The 24217-nt window shown below is 36.7% G+C and overlaps 1 protein-coding gene across 2 annotated transcripts in view; it reads left to right on the forward strand.

Moving 5' to 3' along the window:
• Positions 1 to 24217, forward strand: part of BZW2 (basic leucine zipper and W2 domains 2) — a 92233-nt gene that overhangs the window by 47676 nt on the left and 20340 nt on the right. For both annotated transcript variants that reach the window (XM_049893274.1, XM_049893275.1), the window contains exons 5-10: positions 650 to 715; positions 4695 to 4830; positions 9277 to 9386; positions 13903 to 14073; positions 16012 to 16158; positions 17405 to 17543. In XM_049893274.1, coding sequence (XP_049749231.1) covers positions 650 to 715; positions 4695 to 4830; positions 9277 to 9386; positions 13903 to 14073; positions 16012 to 16158; positions 17405 to 17543 — 769 coding nt within the window. The remainder of the gene's footprint in view (positions 1 to 649; positions 716 to 4694; positions 4831 to 9276; positions 9387 to 13902; positions 14074 to 16011; positions 16159 to 17404; positions 17544 to 24217) is intronic.

Raw genomic sequence — 24217 nt, forward strand, 5'->3', positions numbered from 1 at the left:
TGAGAGTATATCATGAGGCTGTAAGAAAAGGAATTAGATGCAGAAATCATATCCACAAGCTATTAAAATGATCAATGTGCACAGAATTCTTATTTAAATAAAAACATCATTCAACTTGCCAAATATTCTAGATTTCCACCAACGCTTTTGCTAACCCTTATTCAGGGTTCTAACAGGACTGGGGGGTAGGGGAGAATATGCCTTTGTTGCCATTAAGTTATAATATTTTTTCAACATCTGCTGAAAACATGTTTGTGTCCACCTAGAGTGTAATCACTCCTAAACTCTGCTCTCCTTCCCACAATGCCATTATCTATGTGATTAAATTTATGATCGCCTTCATTTTAGTCACTTTCAATTTTAGTATCTTACAATTTAAAATTACATTAATTTTATTTTCATTAAGAATATTTTTCTGCTATATTCGTGAATTATTTTGTTTTATTCTACATGTGCATTTTTGACTCTATTTTTCACTAGGTTACAGTAACACCTTTTTGAAATGCTTGTAGCTCCCGTATCACAGTATGAGCACATTTAACTCTGCATTTTTATTGTTGCAGATCCCTAGTTATGGTTTCCATGCTGCCTTCTGTGGGTCTTTTACAATTATTTGTGTATATGTTTGATGGTTCTCTTTTGTGTTTAGGTCTTCAATAAACTCATCAGGAGATATAAATACCTGGAAAAAGCATTTGAGGATGAAATGAAAAAGGTAAAAATTCAGATATAATTTCTTATCTGTTTCAGGTGATGCAATGGAGGGGATAGAAATGTTTCCATATACACTGGTAGCCTAAAAGTGCCATGACTTAATATTCAATAAATATTGTTGAATGAATGAATGAGTATGATAGGTCATTAGCTAATAGCTACAGGAAGAAATATGGGACTATCTTGGACTTTTTTTTAATTCATATTTAGTGTAAGACAGAATGTTTCGTTCAGTAGGAATGGTTTTACAGAATGCGATCTCTGACTTTATGGGGCTTAGAATAAACCCAGAGATATCCAAGAAAGATAAATATATTGAGAAAAGAATCAAGATATGGTGACTGATTACAGCATGTGAAAGCAAAGCATAGCAGCTAATAGCAAAGTTCATTAATTTTAGAAGTTGCAGTTTAGCAAAGTAGATAAAAGCACATTTTTGGAGATAAAGTATCTGGATTTAAATCTCAGTGTGTTTTTTTTTTCCCCCCTGTAAAATAGGCTCAGTAAGAGTACTTACTTGATGGTTGTTGCGGGAATAAATGAGATAATATATAATTGGCCTTTAGTTTTTAGCAGTGATTAAGCGCTTGGCTGCTAATCAAAAGGTCGGCAGTTTGAACCAACCAACCGCTCTATAGGAGAAAGATGTGGCAGTCTGTTTCTAAAATAAAGATTAAACCAAACCCATTGCCATCAAGTCTATTCCAACTCATAGCGACCCTATAGGACAAAGTAGAACTGCCCTATAGGGTTTCTAAGGAGTGGCTGGTGGATTCGAACTGCTGACTTCTTGATTTGCAGCTGTAGCTCTTAACCACTGTGCCACCAGCACTCCCTGTAAAGATTACATCCTTGGAAATAAATGGAGCCCTACTACTCTGTCCTATAGTGTTCCTATGAGTCAGAATCAACTCAATGGCAGTGGGTGTGGTTTGGTTTTGGTTAGTTAAATATTTAAACAGTAGCATCTTATAAAAACCACCCAATTCCATCTAATTTACTGTGACTCATGGAGATCCAATGTGTATCAGAGTAGAACTGTGCTGATTTTCAGTGGTTGATTTTTTGGAAGTAGATCACCAGAGTTTTTACTGAGCTGGCTTTGGGTGGACTTGACCTTCTACCTCTCAGTTAGCTGCCAAGTACCTTCCCTTTTTTCACTAATCCAACATGTTACTTCTTTTAATTTATAACTTCTTTGTATTCACATGTAACACTCACTACATTAGCTTGTTGCAGATTTGTATGTTTTGTCATTGTTTCTAATTTTAGATTTCTGTGCTATTATAAACCTCGGGAGGAAAGAGACCATAACATCTACTTCTTTGCTACTTACTTGCTCTCTTCCCTCTTGTACAAAATGATACTGTGTGTAATATTGAAGAACAATTCAACAGTAAAAATTTTTTTTTAATTCACGTTTTCCATGATCCAACTCTCCCATTTATAAGAATCTATCAGCATGGGTATATAAAGCTTTATGTATAAAGATGTTCATCACAGTATTGAGCAATAACCTAAATGTGCATTGCTGGGAGACTGGTTAAATTATCGTCTATCCATACAGTGGAAGGCTGTACAGTCTCTTAAAGAATGAGGCATAGCTACATGAATCGATTTTGGAAAATGTCCATGATAAATTGTTTAAGTGAAAAGCAAGGTGTAGAGCAACCATTTGGTAGTAGTTTGACCTTGGGCAAGTTACTTAATTTCTTTGTGCTTCTATTTGCTTTTCTGTGAAATGGGGATCTAGGTTGTTATAGATATTAACACGCATAGTATTCAGAAGAGTGCCCGGGCCACTAAACAAAGTATTGTGCAGTTTGATTTTGTTCTATAAGCATGTATCCCTTTTTTAACATGAAAAAAAAATTAAACAGGAAAAAAGAGCCGACTGTACTGCTAAGTACTCTGAAAATAAGTGCTTGATTAAATAAAGGAACAGATATGAGAAAAATGATGCAAAGAGTTTGAAAAAATTATACATCTTGTTATTTTGTCTCATATTATCATTAGCATTTTCACTTTTCTCAGCTCAAGTGAACCTTGAACTTCCTTAACTATTTCATTTTTGTGGTGAATGTGCTTTCGAGAATGATTTATTTTTCACAGTATTTCCTTCTTTTAAGGCAAGCTTTGCTGGAGTACATGCAGCGTCTGATGCCATGTTAGTCAATGCAAATGAGCAATGCAAAGATTAATTTTAAAATAATGATACCACTTTTGTCCCGTTTTGTTATGATTAAGTATGTTTATTAATGAATATTAATAAACATACTTAAAGAAATGGGAATGGAAACCCTGGTGGCGTAGTGGTTAAGTGCTGTGGCTGCGAACCAAAGAGTCGGGAGTTTGAATCCACCAGGCACTCCTTGGAAACTCTATGACGCAGTTCTACTCTGTCCTATAGGGTCACTATGAGTCGGAATCAACTCGATGGCACTAGGTTTTTAGGTATTACTGAATATGTGCTTTAAAAAATAGTGCTAAAAATGTTACTTTGGAGACTTTTGTGTTCACTTGAATCTGTTTTCGTCCTCATAATCGGGGAAGAGGGCCAGATTGATATGAAATGTCTACACTTTTGTTAGTTCATTTACTCTGGTGCTCCTTAGAGCTTTAACCTTTGATGCTCTCATTCCCTCACTCCCTGGGACTTGACAGCAGCTTCAATGTTAATTCATTGAGTCATTAAAAAAAAAAAAGGCATAAATTGGAAGTTAAGTGGACCGATTTAGTTCCAGTTCTACTACTTACTCATAATGTAAATATTTGGAGACTCATATACATGGGTATAACCTCTCTGTAATATAATAATCCTTCGAGTATTGAGAATAGTAAATTAGTATTACCCTACCCACCTAAGAGAGTTAGTGGAAGAATCATGTCATTAGCGTGAAAGCACTTAAGCCTACATTGATGCCAGTAATTTTTCATTAGTACAAAGCAGTGAAAAAGTCTGCAGGCCTCTGATAGTGATAGTGGTCCCCAGGGAATCTCAGAGACATGCCTAAGAACTGGTGAAACAAAGAAAATAGCTGTGGTATATAGTCAAAGCACACAGCTGAGGAGTGTTGGGAAAAAAACAGAACATTCTATAAGTCTGATTACTCTTAGAATTCAAAGTGGGAAGTGGGGTGTTACCCCCTTTGCTTTTAGCTTTCATTCAACCTTTCTGGAGTGAGTTACTTTTTCAGTTCCCCTGCTCTTAGGCTGAGGGGATGCGACCACCAAGGAACCATGCAACATCTGCACCCTTTACGATCCCTCCAAAATTGTTCTTTCCAACTCAAATCAGAAAGCTTTCTGGTCCTGATTCTCCCAGGAAGAAACTTCTTTTACCATATAGCCCCCATTTTCTCATCACCAGAGCTAGTGGTAAAGTGTATGATTCAAGAAATACCAAGTTTGAGTCTCAATAGTTTAAAGAGAACATCAAAAATTTCAAAACCTTTTTTTTTTTTTCTTCCCAATAGTCTTCCTTTGAAGACTATTGTATTCTGTGAACTCAGAAAACTGTATGTTGCATGTCAAAAACTTAACATAGACTCTTTCTTGGTTTTCTTCTTTTTTTTTTTGGCTGTAAAAATTCTGGTCTTCCCAAAAACAAACACGTAGATGTAGCAGGTGCCTCACCCCAAGAAGTACACAGTCAAATGTAAATTAGTATGTAATCTTTGCACACCATTCTCCAGTTGTCTCTTTCCTTTCCTCTGAAGGTGATCTACAGCTGTGTGTAAGTAACATTAGAACTTAGACATGTGAGAACTTAGAAGGAAGGAATGATGCTTGATAAGGTCACTTTCCTTAGCATCCAATTTATAATCGAACATATTTATATGTTTTCAGTGACTAATAAGTATGCTTTGAATGTGACATGCTAGTTGTGTACCATCTGGTAATGGAAGAACATTCTGTGTGTTATTTTCCTGCTTTAGATCTTTGCTTTATAGACATGGTTTCTTTTGTTTGACCCACAGCTTCTCCTCTTCCTTAAAGCCTTTTCTGAAACAGAGCAGACGAAGTTGGCAATGCTATCGGGGATCCTGCTGGGCAATGGCACCCTTCCTGCCACCATCCTCACCAGTCTCTTCACTGACAGCTTAGTCAAAGAAGGTAATTACACTCACATTTTCTTACCTGTCAGATGTAACAAGAAATGTAAAGCCATAGTTAGGAAAATACTGGAAACCCATTTCCACATAAGAGAATATATGTATGTGTGTATAGATGTTCCTTCAAATTATAAATGAGTGTACATTTTTATCAGAAGAAAATAGAAAAAAGAAATATGTACATCTATATGCAGACACATAAAGAGTAATAACATTAAAATATTTGGCAGAAGACTCAATGCCTCAGTCCAGTGCCTTGAACTTGATCTGATCCAAACCAGCACAAATTAGATGCTACTAGAACAGTTTGTAGGAACAATTCTTCATTGTACAGGACTGTTCTGTGCTTTGTGGGGCATTTAACCTTTTTACCCCCAGACACTAAATGCTAGCCTGGAGTACTCCTCATTCATTGTAACAATCAAAAATGCCCCTTCACATTTTCAAATGTCCCCAATGTGGGTGCTTATCCCTGGTTGGGGCACACTCTCTAAATTGGTACCTCTGAGACCTGGGGAAACTTTTACTCAGATGTTCATTTTGATCCTATCCTCTCAGTTTTAGAAAGAAGGCATGGCCACTGTATCAAAAAAAGAGTGTCGCTTTAATTTTAAGGCATGAAGAGTTTGACAGGCATTCATGCAGTGACTTAGCTATAGAATAAAATAAATGTGGGCTGCTTTCTTGTAGGAAGATAATGATATTCAAATTACAATGCAGCACAAAACAGGGAGTTATTTTTCCTTAAAAATAAATTAAAAGGGCTTTTGTGAGAATATCTGGGTTTTTTTTTTTTTTTTTTTCCTGAGAACTTAAAAAATTTTCCTCCTACATGTGTGGAATCCTAGCCTCATTCAGGCCTGTAGTAAAAGGGGCTATAGTTTTCTTGTGGCTGAGAAAAAAAAGAAAAAGTAAATCTAGAGTCAAAGGATGTTATTTAGAGTCTCCATAGTTTGGGGCTTAAAATAGCTCAGATTTGTGGCATTTCAGACACTTCGTTATTAGTTTGTTGTGAATATTATAACATTTTAATGTGTTTCCCTGAAGGAAATTCATGTGACTTCACACGTCTTATTTACGTCATTAGCCATTTTAACACTCAGGAAAACAATGTAGAATATAAACTGTAAACAAAAATTAGATAATCCTGGTCATAATGGAGAATAATTGCCTTTCTAGTTATGTTAAAAGCTCAAGTGATGTCTGTAACTTCCTTTGAAATGTTTCGAAAATTGAATGACCAGTTGGATAGATACGTGATAAAACAAATGTAGCAAAATGTTAACAGTTGTAGGATCTAGTTGGTTAGCATATGAGTGTTCACTGCTCAATTTAGTCAACTTTTCTGTGTGTTTGGTAATTTTCATAATTCAATGTTATGGGAAAAGGAAGGAGAAAGATATGCTTTGCTGTGGAAATAGCCTGCGGAAGGTTTTTTTCTTATCCTCCACCATCTTTAGAAACTACAGGCTTAAACTCCTGTTTCCTAAATAGGAGAGGATTAAGAAACTACGCTTTTCCCCCAAACCACGGATTCAGCAAATGCTCAAGGAGGATGGAATTTTCCCACTCAGTAGACGAGTAACTACAAAGAAATTTCCCAAACCCCCCACCAAAAACCAGTTTTCATTAAAGGTGATAGTTTCAAGTCTAGATTTTGGCTTCCTAGGGGAATCAGAATCGACTTGATGGCAACAAGTTTTGTTTTTTAGTTTCAAGCGTATTTTATTTCTCTTTTTTTGCTTACAACACAGAATCCAGCCTACTGTTACTTTAATTTTAATTACTTAAGTTAGCTACTCTCTGCTTTCCTGATAGCAATAATTTTGATCCCAAATCACTTTTAAATTAGGTTCACTATAATTTCAGGTCTAATTACATTTGGTTTGTTTTCATTGATATGCCACATTTGATTATACAGATGAATCTAAATTTACATTGATTTTCTGAACTAATGATATTTTTTTAAATCCATGTTAAAAAGTTGATAACATGAAATTCTCCTGCTCATAACGTATGTTTGTTGTTGTAGCCGTATTATTATTATTATTTACTCAATTTCTCTGCTATTCAAGAGAAGAAAACTAGGCAGAGTTGATGTCTGGGTAAGTTATGTATCAGCTAAATGTTTTTACCTGCCAGTACCTGGAAGACCTGACTCAAATTGGCTTACATAACAATAAATAAAAAAAAGAGGTCAGTTTTCAGGGTATCTTAGTTATCTAGCGGTGCCAGCTCTAAGGGAAGGCTTTCTCTCTCTGTCAGCTCTGAAGGAAGGTCCTTGTCTCTTCTGAGCTTCTGCTCCTGGCTGATCTTCATGTGAATTGGCATGTGTCTTCCCCCATCTCTGCTTGCTAGCTTGTATTTAAAATAGTCTGTCTTATATCTCAAAATATAAAATTATATACCCAAAACTAATCCTGTCTCATTAGTATAAGAAAGACAATCGATTACCAAATGGAATTATAACTACAGGCATACAAACCAAAACGAAATCCACTGCTGTCCAGTCGGTTCTCACTCATAACAACCCTATAGAACAGAGTAGAACTATCACATAGGGTTTCCTAGGCTGTAAATCTTTACAGAAGCACACTGTTACATCTTTCTCCTGTGGAGCAGCTGGTGGATTCGAACTGCTGACCTTTTAATTAACATCCTAGTGCTTTAACCACTGCACCACTGTGACTCACTAACCACCGGCATAGACCAAAAAACCAAACCTGTTGCCCTCCAGTCGATTCCAAATCATAGCAGCCCCATAATAAGAGTTGACCTGCCCACCATAGGGTTTCCAAGGAGCAGCTGATGGATTCAAACTGCTGACCTTTGGTTAGCAGCTGCACTCTTAACCACTGCACCACCAGGACTCTAACCACAGGCATAGAGGTTAGGATTTACAACACATATTTTGGGGGGACACAGTTCAATCTATACACATGTAAGCAACAATATCATTTAAGACTCATGTTTTCCCCATTACCATTCATTGCATCAATTTCATTCCAAGGATGGTTCCCCTAGTCATTATAAGATGTCTGCTGGTACAGTTATGGCATATACTTACCTGTCTAAGTTCAATGGGAGAGCACTTCTTCTCAACATTAGATTTTTATCTTTCCTTCAGCTGATTGGCTGACATAGGCCACATGACCAACTCTGGCCCAGTACCAGTTGCCAGGGGAATGCCATGGGCAGATGCGCCTAATCTGAGGTCACTGAGAAGGAAGGGATACCAGAATTTACTTAGACTAATCAGTTACCTAGCTAAACAAAACAAGAATCCTCTTACCCATTGCCATCAAGTCTATTCTGACTTACAGCAACCTTATAGGACAGAACAGAACTGTCCAGTAGGGTTACCAAGGATCGGCTGGTATATTCAAACTGCTGACCTTTTGGTTAGCAGCCATAGCTCTTAACCACTGTGCCACCAGGGTGGAAGAAAGGGAAATAGAGGGTAAATAATAAAGCATTCTGCTACTAATTGAAAGGTTAGTCCTGGCAATCTGCTTCCAAAATGTCACAGCCTTGAAAACCCTATGGAGCACAGTTCTACTTTGCACACATGGGGTTGACATGAGTTGGAATTGACTCGGCAATAACTGGTTTGGCTTTTTGGTAGGCCACCAATAACAGTGAAGCCGTCTATTCAGAAAAATTAGTTTAATATTTCAGGTACACCTTAACTTTCATTAAATAAATGCAACATTAATTTAGAAATGTGAAGTATTTACAGAAGAACCATCTACTAGTTTTCTGATTATTTGCTTTTGGAAATAACTCATAATGTAAATATGGCTATATGATCGAATAATTTCTTGACTAACATAGATTCCTTAATAACCTCTTTAAAAATATCCAGAAAAGAGTTAAACTTGAAATAGCCTTGGTGTTTTTATAGCTTAACTCAAGAATTTTTTTTTTTTTTTTTTTTTTACAAAGGGTGAAACTGTAAAGTAAATGGTGCATATTCATTTGTAACTATACTTTTATCTGCCACTATTATTGTTCTCTTACCAGGATCATTTATCAGCAAATTCGTGGACATACATTGACATTTCAGTTTTGTAGGGCCTTCGGGTCTGTATTATAAACGTGAACCATTGGTATACTACAAGGTGAAGCACTGGAAAAGACTGGGCTTTGAACCTGTTTTTTGACTAAAGTAAAAAGAAAAAAAACAAACGTTTATAATTATGCCAAGTTTGAATAATCAGGAAGTCCAACTTTGAAAAAATATTTTAATTTTTAATGAAAATTCCTCTTTTGAATAATGAAAATAATTGAACTCTGTCTAGAGGACTAGCCATTCTTTCTTTGTACTAAGTCAGATCTTTTACCTATTTACCTGTTTCAGGAAACCTAGTAGAAAATGTTCTTAGGCATCATCACATATGTTTTTGCTTCTCAAAGGAATGAAACTCTCTTTTTTTATTTCAAACAGGCATTGCGGCCTCCTTTGCTGTCAAGCTTTTTAAAGCATGGATGGCAGAAAAAGATGCCAACTCTGTTACCTCTTCTTTGAGAAAAGCCAACATAGACAAAAGGCTGCTTGTAAGTATTGCCTGCCCAAAGGGTTGTGTGTTTGCTTGGTGCTTCTGTCGTGGCTTTGGCAATACCTGCTCTGTAACACGTGACCAAAATACTGAGGTCTGTGTCAAATTAGATGAACGTACCTTTTATTTCTACGTAATCTTTTTTCTATTTTAATCTTTGGTGTGTAAATTAATGGCAGTGATAAAGTTAAAGAATCTTAGGAAATGTGAGACTATGTCTACTGCAGGGGAACAAGCAATAAACTAAATAAGCAAATAAAATAAATCTTATAATAAAAGGGGGGAAGTGCCGTGGAGAAAAAGTGAAGTGGGGAAGAGCTAAGGAGTGTCAGTGTGGGATGCAAATTTCAGTGGTCAGGGAGGGCCTCTCTGATAAGTTGATATTTGTATAGACTTGACGTGAGCCATGTAAATATCTAGGGGAAGTGTGTTCCAGGCGCAGGAGCAACAAATGCACAGGCCTTGAGGTAGGAGCATGCATGGCAGTGTGGGCACAGTAAGAGGAGAGTGGATAAGAGGAAAAGTGTAGATCAGTTCAGTGAGGTAGCAGAACCATATCATTAAGGGACTATGACTTTTACTCTGGGTGATACGGGAAGCTTTTGAAGGACTCTCTGCAGAGTGTGCGTAATGTGACACTGGGTTTTAACAAGATTGGCTGTTGCATTGGGAATAGACAATGGAGCAATGGCAGAAAGGGGAGATATAATCTAGGGGAGAAATGATGGAGGCTTATAGCAGGGTAGGGCTTTTCTAACAAATGTAAACCAAGTCAGAGAAAGGCATGATGATTTAGACTGACTCTGCCTTGGTTTAACTGAATAATAATTTTTGCTATATTCAATACACCATCCTTAAGAACTTTGAATATAGTTCACTAATAAACCACGAGTAATATGTTGGTTAAGGAGCCTTGATAGCACAATGGTTAAGCACTCGGCTGCTAACTGAAAGTTGGGTGGTTTGAACCCACCAGCGGCTCTGCGAAAGAAAAGACCTGGTGATCTGTTCCTGTAAAGATGAAAGCCTAGGGCACACTATGGGGACAGTTCTGCTCTGTCCTATAGGGTCTCTATGAGTCAGAATTGACTCAACGGCACACAACAACAACATGTTGGATGACATATTGCTCTAAATATAACTTTAGATCAAAATCTGCAGTCAAAATCTTATTAAATAAAATCCTGAGTACCAGCGTGGAGTAGTGGAATAACCATTGGCTTTGGAGTCTTAAATATTTCTGACTGCATAATTTGGGTCAAGGTGCTTAACCTTGTTGAAACTTAGTTTATCATTTAAAAAAAATTTCTACTTTACATGGTTATTAGGAGGGAAGTGCTCAGTAGATCTTGATTCATAGAAGAAACTCCATGAAATTAGTTCTCTGCCTCCCAAATTGGAAGGTCCCTTGAGTAATAGCACAAATATCAGTGGCAAAATTTCTGTCTGATATAAAGTATTTGCTTTAACATGAAAGTATATTTGATAGCTGCTCCCAGCAACTCTGTTCTGACATTTTGAAATTCATGTCTTAACCAGGAAAATTATGAGATGAGATATGTAGAATATTCAAATCTGGGTCATGATGTAGAAGCCCTCAAGCTGTGCCCCTACACATGATGACAAACCCATTACAGGTCATTCTACCAAGATTTTTATTGGAGCCACCCACCCATTGGCCATATATATGTAAACATAACAATGTGAAAGTATGGATCTATTTTTTAGACTGCAGCAGTCTGAAAAATGTGAGAGCTATGAAAATTCCTTAATTTCTTAGTTGAGTGTTGAACTCACTCAGGATTAGGACATGACTAAGTGTTACTGAGACTTTGCCAAGCTGGGTAGGGCAACTTGAGAAGACAAAGTAAAGTGTTATAATGAAATGTGCAAAAACCTGCAGTTAGAAAACCAAAAGAGAAGAACACATTCAGCACTTCTCAAGCTAAAAGAACTGAAGAAAAAATTCAAGCCTCAAGTTGCAATACTGAAGAATTCTATGGGCAAAAAATTGCGTAATGCAGGAAGTATGAAAAGAAGATGGAACAAATACACATAGTCCCTGTACCAAAAAGAATTGGTCAACATTCAACCATTTCAGGAGGTAGCATATGATCAAGATCCAAAGATACTGAAGGAAGAAGTCCAAGCTGCACTGAAGGCATTGGCAAAAAACAAGGCTCCGGGAATTGACATAATACCAATTGAGATGTTTCAACAAATGGATATAGCACTGGAGGTGCTCACTCATCCATGCCAAGAAATTTGGAAAACAGCTACCTGACCAACTGACTGGAAGAGATCCATATATATGCCTATTACAAAGAAAGGTGATCCAAAAGAGTGCAGAAATTATCAAACAATACCATTAGTATCACATGCATGTAAAATTTTGCTGAAGATAATTAAAAAATGGTTGCAGCAGTACAACAACCAGGAACTTCCAGAAATTCAAACTGGATTCAGAAAGAGGACATGGGACGAGGGATATCATTGCTGATATCAGACGGATCTTGCCTGAAAGCAGAGAGTACCAGAAAGATGTTTACCTATGTTTTACTGACAACTGTGTAGATCATAACAAATTATGGATAACATTGTAAAGAGTGGGAATTCCAGAACACTTAATTGTGCTCATGTGGAACCTATGCACAGACCTAGAGGCAGTTGTTCAGAAAGAACAAGAGGATACTGCATGGTTTAAAATCAGGAGAGGTATGTGTCAGTGTTGTATCCTTTCACCATACTTATTTAGTCTGTGTGCTGAGCAAATAATTTGAGAAGCTGGACTATATGAAGAACACAGCATCAGCATTGGAGGAAAACTCATTAAGAAACTACGATATGCAGGTGACACAACCGTGTTTGCTGAAAGCAAAGAAGACTTGAAGCACTTACTGATAAAGATCAAAGACTACAGCCTTCAATATGGATTACACCTTAACATAAAGAAAGCAAAAATCCTCACCACTGGACCAGTAAGCAACATCATGATAGTTGGAGAAAATATTGAAGTTGTCAGGGTTTTCATTTTACTTTAATCCACAATCAACACCCATGGAAGCAGCAGTCAAGAAATCATTTGAGGTATTGGCCAAACCTGTTGCAAAAGTCCTCTTCAAATTGTTAAAAAACAAAGATGTCACCTTGAGGACTAAGGTGCACCTGAACCAAGCCATGGTGTTTTCAATCACCCCATATGCATGTGAAAGCTGGAAAATGAATAAGGAAGGCTGAGGTATAATTGATGACTTCGAATAATGGTGTTGGTGAAGAATATTGAATATACCGTGGGCTGCCAGAAGAACGAACACATCTGTCTTGGAAGAAGTACAGCCAGAATGCTCCTTAAAAGGGAGGATGGCAAGACTTCGTCTCATGTACTTTGGACATGTTATCAGGAGGGACCAGACCCCGGAGAAGGATATCGTACTTAGTAGAGGGCAGGGAAAAAGAGGAAGACCCTCAACAAGATGGATTGACACAGTGGCTGCAACAATGGATTCGAACATAGCAATGATTGTGAGGATGGCACAGGACCAGGCAGTGTTTCGTTCTGTTGTACATAGGGTCGCTATGAGTCCGAACTGACTGGACAGCACCTAACAATAAAAAAAGAAAATTCCTTAATTTTTAGCTGAGTATTGAACTCACTCAAGATTAGAACATGACTAAGTGTTACTGAGACTCTGCCAAGCTGTGCAGGGTGAGATGGAAATGAGGTAAAAATATGAGAACAGTCAGTGTCTATTGCTCTTTTTTTTCCTTCCATGAGAGTTATGTAATAAATGAAAGGGTTGGCAGGATGAGTTTAGATTAGACATCTGCTGTAAACTTAATTGAGAGCCACCATTATTAACATATATAACAAAATTCTCTTTAGCTCCTATGCTGCTATTTTAGAATAATAGAATTTTCTCCGAATGTGAATAAAGGTCCTTGAGATGATGATAGTCAGTTGTTTTTTCTAATATTATCTCAAATCATTTCAGCATTACTTAAACCAATTTTTGTCTGTTAACTCATAATTAAGGAAAAACAGTGTGATTATCTAATTATTTCATTTTGTTCTTGTCATTTACAAGAAAACAATTCAGACATTATTCAAAGCTATTTTCTTGTCATTTGCATTTGATTTAGCAAATTTAGTTCTGTATTTACTTAGGCTATACTTGATTAAAACAAAAGAACAAGGAAATAATGGTTCAAAGATGAGCAAAGTCTGGTTTATCTAAGTTGCTTAGCTTTTTTTCCCCCCCTTTCTTTGTTGAACTACCTAATTTTAGAGGATACTTAACAAATGCTGAATTAAAAAGCACAAGAGATTTATCCTTTTCATAATAAGGCCTTGTTCTTTCTTCTAAATATGAAATATTCTAAGTGCTATTTTAATATGAAAGTGCCTTCCTTTATGCTTGCTGATATTTTAATATGAAAATGCCTTCCTTTATGCTTGCTGAAATTTGTATAGTCTAGTTTGTCTAATGACTGTCTTTTTTTTTTTTCTCTTTCAGGAACTCTTTCCAGTTAACAGACAGAGTGTGGATCATTTTGCCAAATACTTCACTGATGCAGGTCTGAAGGAGCTTTCCGACTTCCTCCGAGTCCAGCAGTCCCTGGGCACCAGGAAGGAACTCCAGAAGGAGCTCCAGGAGCGACTTTCTCAGGAATGCCCGATCAAGGAGGTGGGCAGACATCACTGCAATACACTAGGATGGGAAAAATCATATAGGTTGTGTACCACAAGTTTTCTCTCCCTTCAGGAGATTTCCTTTATATTGATTGCTATGAACTTTATCTGCATTTTCCTACCGTTTAAATTAGCTCAGTGGCAAAGTATTGATTCAAAATCTTCCATTTTATTATATTCTAGAGTGTTCCAGAAATTAACGATTATTTTCAAACAAATGACTTATTTTACCAGGCTCCTGTGATTATCAAAATATTTCATCTGTTAAATAGATTTGACCATCCACTATCAGAATACTTTATTATATACTTCTACTTTGTTGCAGAGTATATAACATGGTTAAGCATTTGACTAGTGTTTGAAATCAACACTGAGTATTTTGTACATCACTGGGTATACATTTAAAAAAATAAAATAAGCCTGTTGCCATTGAGTTGATTCCAACTCATAGTGACCCTATAGGACAGAGTAGAACTGCCCCAAAGGATTTCCAAGGAGCACCTAGTGGATTTGAACTGCCGGGCTTTTGGTTAGCAGCCCAACTGGGTATGCATGTGCAAGTGTTTTTGTTTTCTTTTTTTTAATTTGAAGAAGCAAAATTTGATGATTTTGAATTCATTCATGAGAAAGGACCAATTAGACCAGTAGCTTATTTGCTCCCATCCCCAATAGTTGTATATCCCCATCATGTAAACACTGCATCAGTTTGTAGAGTTATGATAGTATTCTATTTTATTTTGTTTTGATTTAGCACACATGCCTGGAGAAAACTTCCTATCCAAACTTAAAAAAGCTTTTACATGGCAGTCTAAAAATGGACTTGTAGAATCCTCTCCTTTTGCCACTCACTCCTAAGCCTGTGACCCTCTCCCCCGTCCGTGTGCTCTGAGCCCTTGGGGCACATCATGTGGTTTAAAGCTGGAGAACACCAGACTGATAGTGTCTAGCAGATGGAGGTGTTAAAGGAACAACTGTCCCACAGTCTCATGGCATTAAGGTCAGCAAGAAGGATAAATTCCTACAAGCAAGAACGTGAACATTTTCTGGGTGGTGGAAACCATTTTGTTGTTTTTGGATACAGAGAAGTCGCCTTTATCTGCAGGTTTTCCCAGCCAGCAACCCAAGCCTAAAGTAAAGGAAACAATATGTTTTCACTAAGAAAAGGGAAAAAAAGGTAGTATTTACAACGTGGTGTAATTGAGATAAATTATGATTTTTAATCACTTATGAATATCCAACATCTATATGTAATCTTATTTCAAAGGGAAAAAGCATTCCAAACAAATTTACTATAAGAGATGTAGCTTGAGCAGACAAATATTCCATGCTGTCAGATTTTAGGATGAATTTGCATATTTAAATTCTAAGGGGAAAATAGCCTTCTGAGTTTTGCTGAATTGATATGTATCAAATGAAAAATTTCCGTTTGCACTTTGCTGTTTATTTATAAATTAACTTTTTACTGAGATGGGGCTTGAGGATCATCCAAAGTGATAAAGCATGAATTATGGAGAATGGGCTTATATAAACCTAAGACTTTAAAATTGAAGGAGGGAGGTAAAAATTATATGGCTCTATTGCCTTTTTCAAACCTCAAGGAAGTGAAACTTGTTCAAATATCCCTACTCTGCTGGACTCAAAGGGGTTTCTGCATGTAGAAGAATAACGCCTAGGAAACAAAGATTCTTTCTCCCTCCATGTTATCCAGCAGTTCCTGAGCGGAACTAAGCCTATTAATTTTTGGACTAAAAATAAATCTGCTTTGAGAACAAATCATTGTGTTTTTCCTCCTTCTTGCAATCTGAGAATTCATACTTGGAAGGGAGGAACTGAGCAGATATTTATCTCCTCCAAATCCTTTACTGGCCATGCAGTGACTGGGGAACTCTCCATCTGCTTGTTACTCTCTGACCCCTTTTTTGATGACTATTAGGTGGTGCTCTATATTAAAGAAGAAATGAAGAGGAATGATCTTCCAGAAACAGCAGTGATTGGACTTCTGTGGACCTGTATCATGAATGCTGTTGAATGGAACAAGAAGGAGGAACTTGTTGCAGAGCAAGCCCTCAAGCACCTGAAGGTAACAAGGACCTGTCTCAGCAGTCAGGCCAACCCCAGCTCTGAAGAGTATGACAAATGGCTTCCTGCTGCAATTCCCCCAAGACTCAGGCCAAACATATATTTCCTAATTTTGTTTTAATTTCAAAATTGCTCCTACTCAAAATGTTTCAGATATGAGAGCCTCTGAAATATGTAGAGATAAGTTCTTATTTTTAAAAAATTTTTAGTAAACCCACAGAGTATCATATTTTTTTATGCAGGTAACGCACACCTTCTGCTTTTGTTTGCCAGCCACACTCTCCCCCCACGAGGCACCCTCACAAGCACTGCCATGCCAATCCTCTTCTACGTGTTGCTATAAAAAACTATTCACATAGCATGCTTACAAAAATACCTCACGGGGCAAGGGGGCGCAGCCAACAAACAGACACAGAAAGCACGGGTTATTTGGGTAAAATATGGTAGTCATGTAGAGTCTTTTTTATTGCCTTTCTTTCTGTTCTATATGAGAAAAATTCCTAGTGAACATTTTTTTTTTTTTTTAAGTAAACCAAAAACTGACATGAGAATTTGAAAAGTATCTAAGTGGTAGAAGAAATCAAATGATTGTGTAAATTGTGTGTTTTTTTTCTGCATGGTAGTATATGTTTTTGCTTTTATTAATTGCCTTCTGCCTGTACAACTATATTAAGATAAGTGAGAGACTTAGATCATTCCTTCCTTCAGAATTTACTCTTGAATTGGAAAGTTAAGACTAGGTAGAATATAAGTTAAACAACTCAGTGTTTATGAGAACAGAGTAGTGACTGAACTGTGCAGGTTAAATTGATCAGGGAAGGCTCCTAGGGAGAGAGAAGTGTTGAACTGAGTAAGTCTTAAAACAATGGATATATGTCAGTGCCTGGAAGGGAACAACTTTTGCGGCAAAGGGAACAAAAGAACAAAGACATAAGGATCAAATGGCACAGTCACATTCCATAGATACTGAAGGCCTCATAGCAACCTCAGATAACCTCACTCTACCTCATTTTCACAATATCCATTAGCCTAGGCACAGCAACTATCATCTTTGATAGTCAGAATCTCGTATTTGGTCTCTTCCTTTAGTGAATACAATAGAAATCTGTTAAGATCCTAGGATAAAAAGAATTTATTTTGATTGGACATAATAACAGTGAATGTTTTATAAGCAAATGTCTAGATTAATGTTATGATTCCTCCCATGCACGTAATGGTTTTTATACCCCCCCTCACTTCTTTTCTAGCAATATGCTCCCCTACTGGCTGTGTTCAGCTCCCAAGGTCAGTCAGAGCTGATTCTCCTCCAGAAGGTTCAGGAATATTGTTATGACAACATCCATTTCATGAAAGCCTTTCAGAAGATTGTGGTTCTCTTTTATAAAGGTATTTGTCCATGTTGTTCCCCCACTATGTTTCTATGTTTCGTTGAAGCATTTTGACAGGTAAAGCAGGGGTGAGGTAGAGGGTAATATGGGGTACCATTCATGGGGGACTCCAAAGATGCTAATCTTCCCAAATTTTAGGGAGGCAGCCATATCACATAGACAGGGGCAGAAAGTACTATAAATACATGTCGTCAGGCACCATCCTGATTAGACCCCTCAGCGTTTCTCATTGGTGGGAGTGGCCAGAGGACTGTGGTGATGAACTGGTTACTATTTCTTAGGGATGGTGAAAGAATATCATTATGTAAAATAGTCAAGCCTGTTTTTGAATTGTAGAGATTATGTCTTATAATGATGGTTATCAACATCCTATAGAGAGTATGCGCAGACCCTTCCAGGTACCATGAAATTGACTTAAACTGAAATAATTGGCTTTTTTACTTTGCATTTAGATGTTTGTTCCAGCCATTCCCCTATTTTTCCAAGGAAATGGCTATTTTTGGGTTTTCACATTTACCGTCTTTTCATTGTATTTGTAAGGATTGTGTTGCCATGACAACTGGCACTGCCTTCAATAAACGAATGCTATTATGGTTTTAACTGATCTCAGTCTCTATACCTACAGCATATAAAAATGATCCTGAACTATTTTCTGGCCTGGGTTTATGTTTATGTAGTTTTATGAAGGGGAAAAGGAGCACTTAGAGAATGATACATTTTGAACATCTGTGAAGTGCTTCCTAGAAGCTATTGCATAAAAGGCATAATATCAGGCGAACCGACGTGTACATGAACATTAGTCATACTCACGAAAATGCTGAAACATTCCAAATGTTCCTTGTCCCTTGAATGTGTTTTTGAATTTATATACTTTGGATGAAAATTTGGGCATTTGGATTATAAAATTTTACATTATTAATAGCTAATTAAAAAATGTTTAATAACATTTCTCAAAGAATTTTAATTGGCCACCTAGATTCTTCAAATACTCTTGTAATTCCCACAAGTTTTGGTGCAGTATTTTGCTTTTTCAGGGCATGAAGGTACTCAGGAACAATTTTTATATTAGTGGGAGGATCTGATAGCTGCCGAACCCCATTTGAATGTCTGTAGTCAGTGCTTTTCTCTGGCCAAATCTGGTCTTCTTGGAAGTGGTCATGATATAGCAATATGTCCTAAAACTGGACTCACCAAGTGATACCTAAAATGAGCAATCAGAACCAAACCTAAAGGTATGTTGCCAACCCTCAGATGGTACCCAGGAGCCAAGAATAAGAATAATATGGAAAGCCAATGGCCACTCCTCCCACATTAGCCACAGCTGGCTCCCTTTATAAGACTGGTAGAGACCTATGGGACAAGTTCCACATTTGCTTGGCAATTGTGGGTGGTCAGTTTTTTCCACAATGAGCTAGTAGCCAAAACTCACATTTTACCTTATTGACATTTAGTATATAACCCAACCAAACAGTGTTTTTTTAACAAAGCTTTTTTTTTGAGACACAGTTGTTCGAACTTCATCTGTGGTAGCACCCAATTTCATTATTGTACTTAATTTACAAAAGAATAAACAGATCACTTCTTGTCGGTAATGGCATCTAGGTGGCATATGAACTATGATAATCTTCAAATTTCTCATTTTAACCATTAATTCCAGCCTCCCTCCCCATTATACTTTTTATAACACCTGACAGGTAGTAAAACTGGCTGCTGTGAGTTTTTATTTCCTATTTGTCAGCCCAGATGCTAAGGAACACTGATCTGAAATAATAAAATAGCCAAGAAGTAGGCAGCACAAAGTAAAAAGAAGAGGCATTAGCTCTTCTCAGGTCATCGATTAACTAGGTAATCAGTTTTAAATAATGCAGAGTTAGCAAGGCCTGTGTCAAGTATGAGCAGGCCTGAGGAAACATGGGAAGAGGAAGTATGGACATCAGTTTTTTTCTGGCTTAGTAAATATTGGAAATGAAATCAAAAAAAACCTTTTTTAAAAATGGAAGCCTAAAATATATCACTGAAGCTTTAAAACTAAATATCAGTTTGTAGGAAATTTCATAATTTTCAACAATGTTATAAGTATGGCCTGTTTTTCTTAAAGAAATAATTACATATTTTCTCTTGAGAACATGGAATCCCCAAAGAACAGTTGTTCCGTGCCACTATTAAGAGCATTACTGTGTTTCCTTTTTCTTTATACTGGTTTTTACCTTGACCTTATTTTGTCCTACAAACACTTGTGCGCTAAGAGATGTGTTTCATTTGTTTTTACAGGAATTTGGATGTTCTCATTCTGTATTTTATATGCCTAGGAAGGCTTAATGAGCAGTGTGTTTTAATATATTCCTTTTCCAACTTTAGTGTGCAGAGGTCACTTGGAGAGGTTGTTAAAACACAAATTGCTCAGAGATTCTGATTCAGCAGGCCTAGGAAAAGGTCTGAGAATTTGTATTTCTAACAAGCTTCCAGGGGACGCTGTGACTGTTGGTCCCAAACCACTGGTCTAAAGGATATTGAATGTCAGCAGCAACAAATTCTATGAACTACAGTAACATGTAAAATAAAGTTTACAGTAACATGTCCAAGATTATACTAATCATTAATTTCATGCGTATATAAAAATTTTACAAATATCAAATGATACCTTGTTTTTTTTTAATCTAATGATGTAGATTCTTTTTGGTTATTGTCAGGAAAATTTTGCTCCTTGAAGCAGATTTTTAAAAATGGACACATTTTTTATGATCTCACCTATATGAAATATCTATAATAGGCAAGTGCATAAAGACGAAAGTTTATTAGTGGTTACCAGGGGCTAGGGAAAGGGAGGAATGGGGAGTTACTGCTTTTGAAATAGATAGTGGTGATAGTTGTACAACACTGTGAATGTCATTAAACTGAACTGTACATTAAAAATGGTTAAAATGACAAATTTTATATTATACAGGTAGTCCCCGACTTACGACGGGGTTCCATTCTGAGGACCCCCTCGTAAGTTGGCTCTGACGTAAGTCGAATACCTCTTTTTTTTTTTTTAGTTTTCATTATTATTGTCTTTTATTATCAGAGTCTTTATAAATCCAATATTTGAACATCTGCAAGTGAATATCTGAGAATGATAACATCGGCAAATTATGTGCTGCAGCATTCGTCAGTTGTTGTTAAGTGCTGTTCAGTTGGTTCTGACTCATAGCAAGCCTATGTACAACAGAACAAAACATGGACTAGTCCTACTCCATCCTCACTTCACAATTTTTGCTATGTGTGAGCCCATTGTTGCAGCCACTGTGTCAGTCCATCTCATTGAGAGTCTTCCTCCTTTTTACTGACCCTCCACTAAGCATGATGTCCTTCTCCAGGACTGGTCCCTCCTAAAAACACGTCCAAAGTACGTGAGATGAAGTCTTGCTATCCTCCCTTCTGTGGAGCATTCTGGCTGTACTTTTTCCAAGACAGATTTGTTCATTCTTCTGACAGTCCATGGTATATTCAGTATTCTTCACCAACACCGTAATTAAAATGGGTCAATTGTTTTTCCATCTTCCTTATTCTTTGTCCGGCTTTCTCATGCATAGGAGGCTATTGAAAATACCATGGCTTGGGCTAGGTGCACCTTAGTCCTCAAGGTGACATCTTTGCTTTTTAACATTTGAAAGAGGTGTTTTGCAACAGATTTGCCCAATGCAATGTGTCATTTGATTTCTTGACTGCTGCTTCCATGGGCATTGATTGTGTATCCAAGTAAAAGGAAATCTTTGACAACTTCCATCTTTTCTCTCTTTATCGTGATGTTGCTTATTGATCCAGTTGTAAGGATTTTGGTTTTCTTTATGTTGAAGTGTAATCCATACCAAAGGCTGTGGTCTTTGGTCCTCATCAGTAAGTGCTTCAAGCCCTCTTTTTTTTCAGCAAGCAAGATTGTGTCATCTGCGTATTATAAGTTCTTAATGAGTCTTCCTCCAATCCCGATGCCGAGTTCTTCTTCATATAGTCCAGCTTCTCAGATTATTTGCTCAGCATACAGATTGGATAAATATGGTGAAAGAATACAACCCTGATGCATACCTTTCCTGACTTTAATCCACATTGTATCCCGATGTTCTGTTCAAATGACTGCCCCCTGGTCTCTGTACAGGTTCCATTTGAGCACAATTAAGTGTTCTGGAATTCCAGTTGTTTGCAGTGTTACCCATAATTTATATTTTTTTTTTTGTTTGCAACATTATAATAGTAAAATGTACTCCCCCCAAAAAAGATAGTTGTAAGTGCAGTTCGTCTTAACTCAAATATGTTGTAAACCAGGGATTACTTGTATATATTTTACCATGATAAGATTGTAAGATAAAAACAAAACAAATGTGATGGAAACCATTGCCCCTTTACCGTTTTAATCTCTTTCACATGTGTGGGTGAGCACGCACACGCATATACCTTCCTCCTATTTCCAGAGTTTAGGGATAACAGAAATTTGAGGATATTGTTACATATGTCCCTTCAACAAACCCAATTACTTAACTGAATACTATTATTGAAAGAATTTTTGCATCTTTTATATAAATGACAATGCAATAAAAATGAATATAGATAATATTTTTTAGTAACAGGAAAAAACTTGATTAATCACAATGAAGATTCACTTTCTGTGATAGAATCTAAATTTATGGTATAATATATGTATATATTTCTACGGCAGTAAGGAAATATAGAAAATTCATCAGTAACTTTCAAACATTACATATTTTTTCTTTCTGAAGATAAATGCTATAGTCTCAGGATATAGGTCTGAAAGATATAAACTACCTTTTGTTATTGGTATCTTTATCATGGGTTTTCTTATAAGCAGAAATTTATTAGGTTAAATTCTGTCCCTCATTCAAAATTTTCTAAAAGGAGTTTCTTATTCGTCTTCTAAAAAGAGATGAATTGCCCTTCTCAACTTATTTTACCAGCATAATTAGGGTAAATTATTTTTGTCTTCTGTCTTTATGTGACATTTCTAATAAAAAAATACTGAATTCCCTAAATTCCAAGTGGCATAATTTTACACTTAAATATACAAATTATATAAAGCTTTGCAATTTCAAACCACTTTTACAATCTTGTCTCTTTGATCCTCTTGTCAACTGAAATTTTAAATTAGAACTTTACACATGGCAAATATATTCTCTATTCCCATTAGTTGTTTCTGGAAGATCTGAACAAAAATTTAGTGCTCTCCCAATTTTAATTAATTCTTCCTTAGTGGGGGGAATTTAAAAAATCCCTGTTCTTCATTCCTCAAGAAGGAGTTTCTTTTTAGATAAGATTTTTCACTAAACAGATGTTGAGTTTCTTCTTAACTCTTTTGATGTTAATGATTTGCCCCATAAATTGCTTTGTGTAGTTGTTTCTGTCTCCTCTGTATTAGAATATAAATACAGTAAGTCCCCAGGTTCAGAACATCCAACTTATGGACAGCTTGTACTTAAAAGCGAACTTGAGTTAAATACAGTGGTTTGTAATAATGAACTCAAAAATGCAGTGCTTTGTGACATTTGTGAAAACATTGAGCAGCTTCAGTAGTTCATTGTCTGGAGGAAGGAGCACACCTTCTGCCATTTTAAGGTAGATCTCATTGCTGTTAACGCTGTGTCGAGTGTGTAAGTTTGTTTTTGGCTTAGATTTTTCTCTTATTTACCTTTGTAACCATGCCTCCAAAGCGTAAGTCCAATGCAAGTGCTGGTGATGCATCAAAGAAAAGGAAAATGATCACAATTGAAAGTAAAGTGGAAATGATAAAGCAATCGGAAAGAGGTGAAATGGCACTGGTCATTGGAAAAGCGTTAGGCTACAATTAGTCAATGATCAGAACCATTTTAAAGGATAAAGTAAGAATAATGGAGCATGTGAAAGGCTGCAATTATTGCTAAGCAACACAGTGCTTTATTTGTTGAAATGGAAATGCTATTGATAATTTGACTAGACAATCAATATCAGTATAATATGCCTATTAGCCCTACTTTAGTGCAAGAAAAGGCTCAAAGCCTTTTCAGTAATTTAACAGCTGCACATGCAGCAAGTGAAGGTGATTGTGGTGAAGAATTTGTTGTAAGTTGATTCAGTTATTTCAAAGTGAGGGCAAATATACATCACATTAAAGTGCAAGGTGAAGCAGTGAGCACCAGTGTAACTGCGGCAAGTGATTTCCCTGATGCGTTGAAAAAAATTATTGCGGAAGGAGGTTATTTGCCAGACCAAATACTTAATGTCGATGAGACTGGCTTATTTTGGGGAAAAAAATGCCTGAAAGAACCTATGTTTCTAAAGAGGAAAAAACTGCATCAGGGCGTAAGGCATCAAAGGATAGCCCAATGTTCTTGCTTGGGGCTAATGCATCTGGGAATTTCAAGCTCAAGCCTTTGCTTGTGTATCGCTCCCTAAATCCGAGGGCACTTCGCTGTAACTTTAAGGCATCTCTTCCCATTATTTGGAAGACAAATGCAAAGGCTTGGGTTACAATTACCATTTTGGAAGATTGGTTCTTGAATCATTTTGTCCCTGCTGTTGAACATTATTGCTTGGCCTAAAAATTCCTTTCAAGATTCTCCTTGTGCTTGTCAGCGCACCCGGACATCCAAACACTTTAGATCACCTTAACCTTAAAATAAAGGTCATATTTTTACCCCCCAACAGTAC

This window comes from Elephas maximus, chromosome 8 (assembly GCF_024166365.1).
Source record: "Elephas maximus indicus isolate mEleMax1 chromosome 8, mEleMax1 primary haplotype, whole genome shotgun sequence".
NCBI lineage: Eukaryota > Metazoa > Chordata > Mammalia > Proboscidea > Elephantidae > Elephas > Elephas maximus.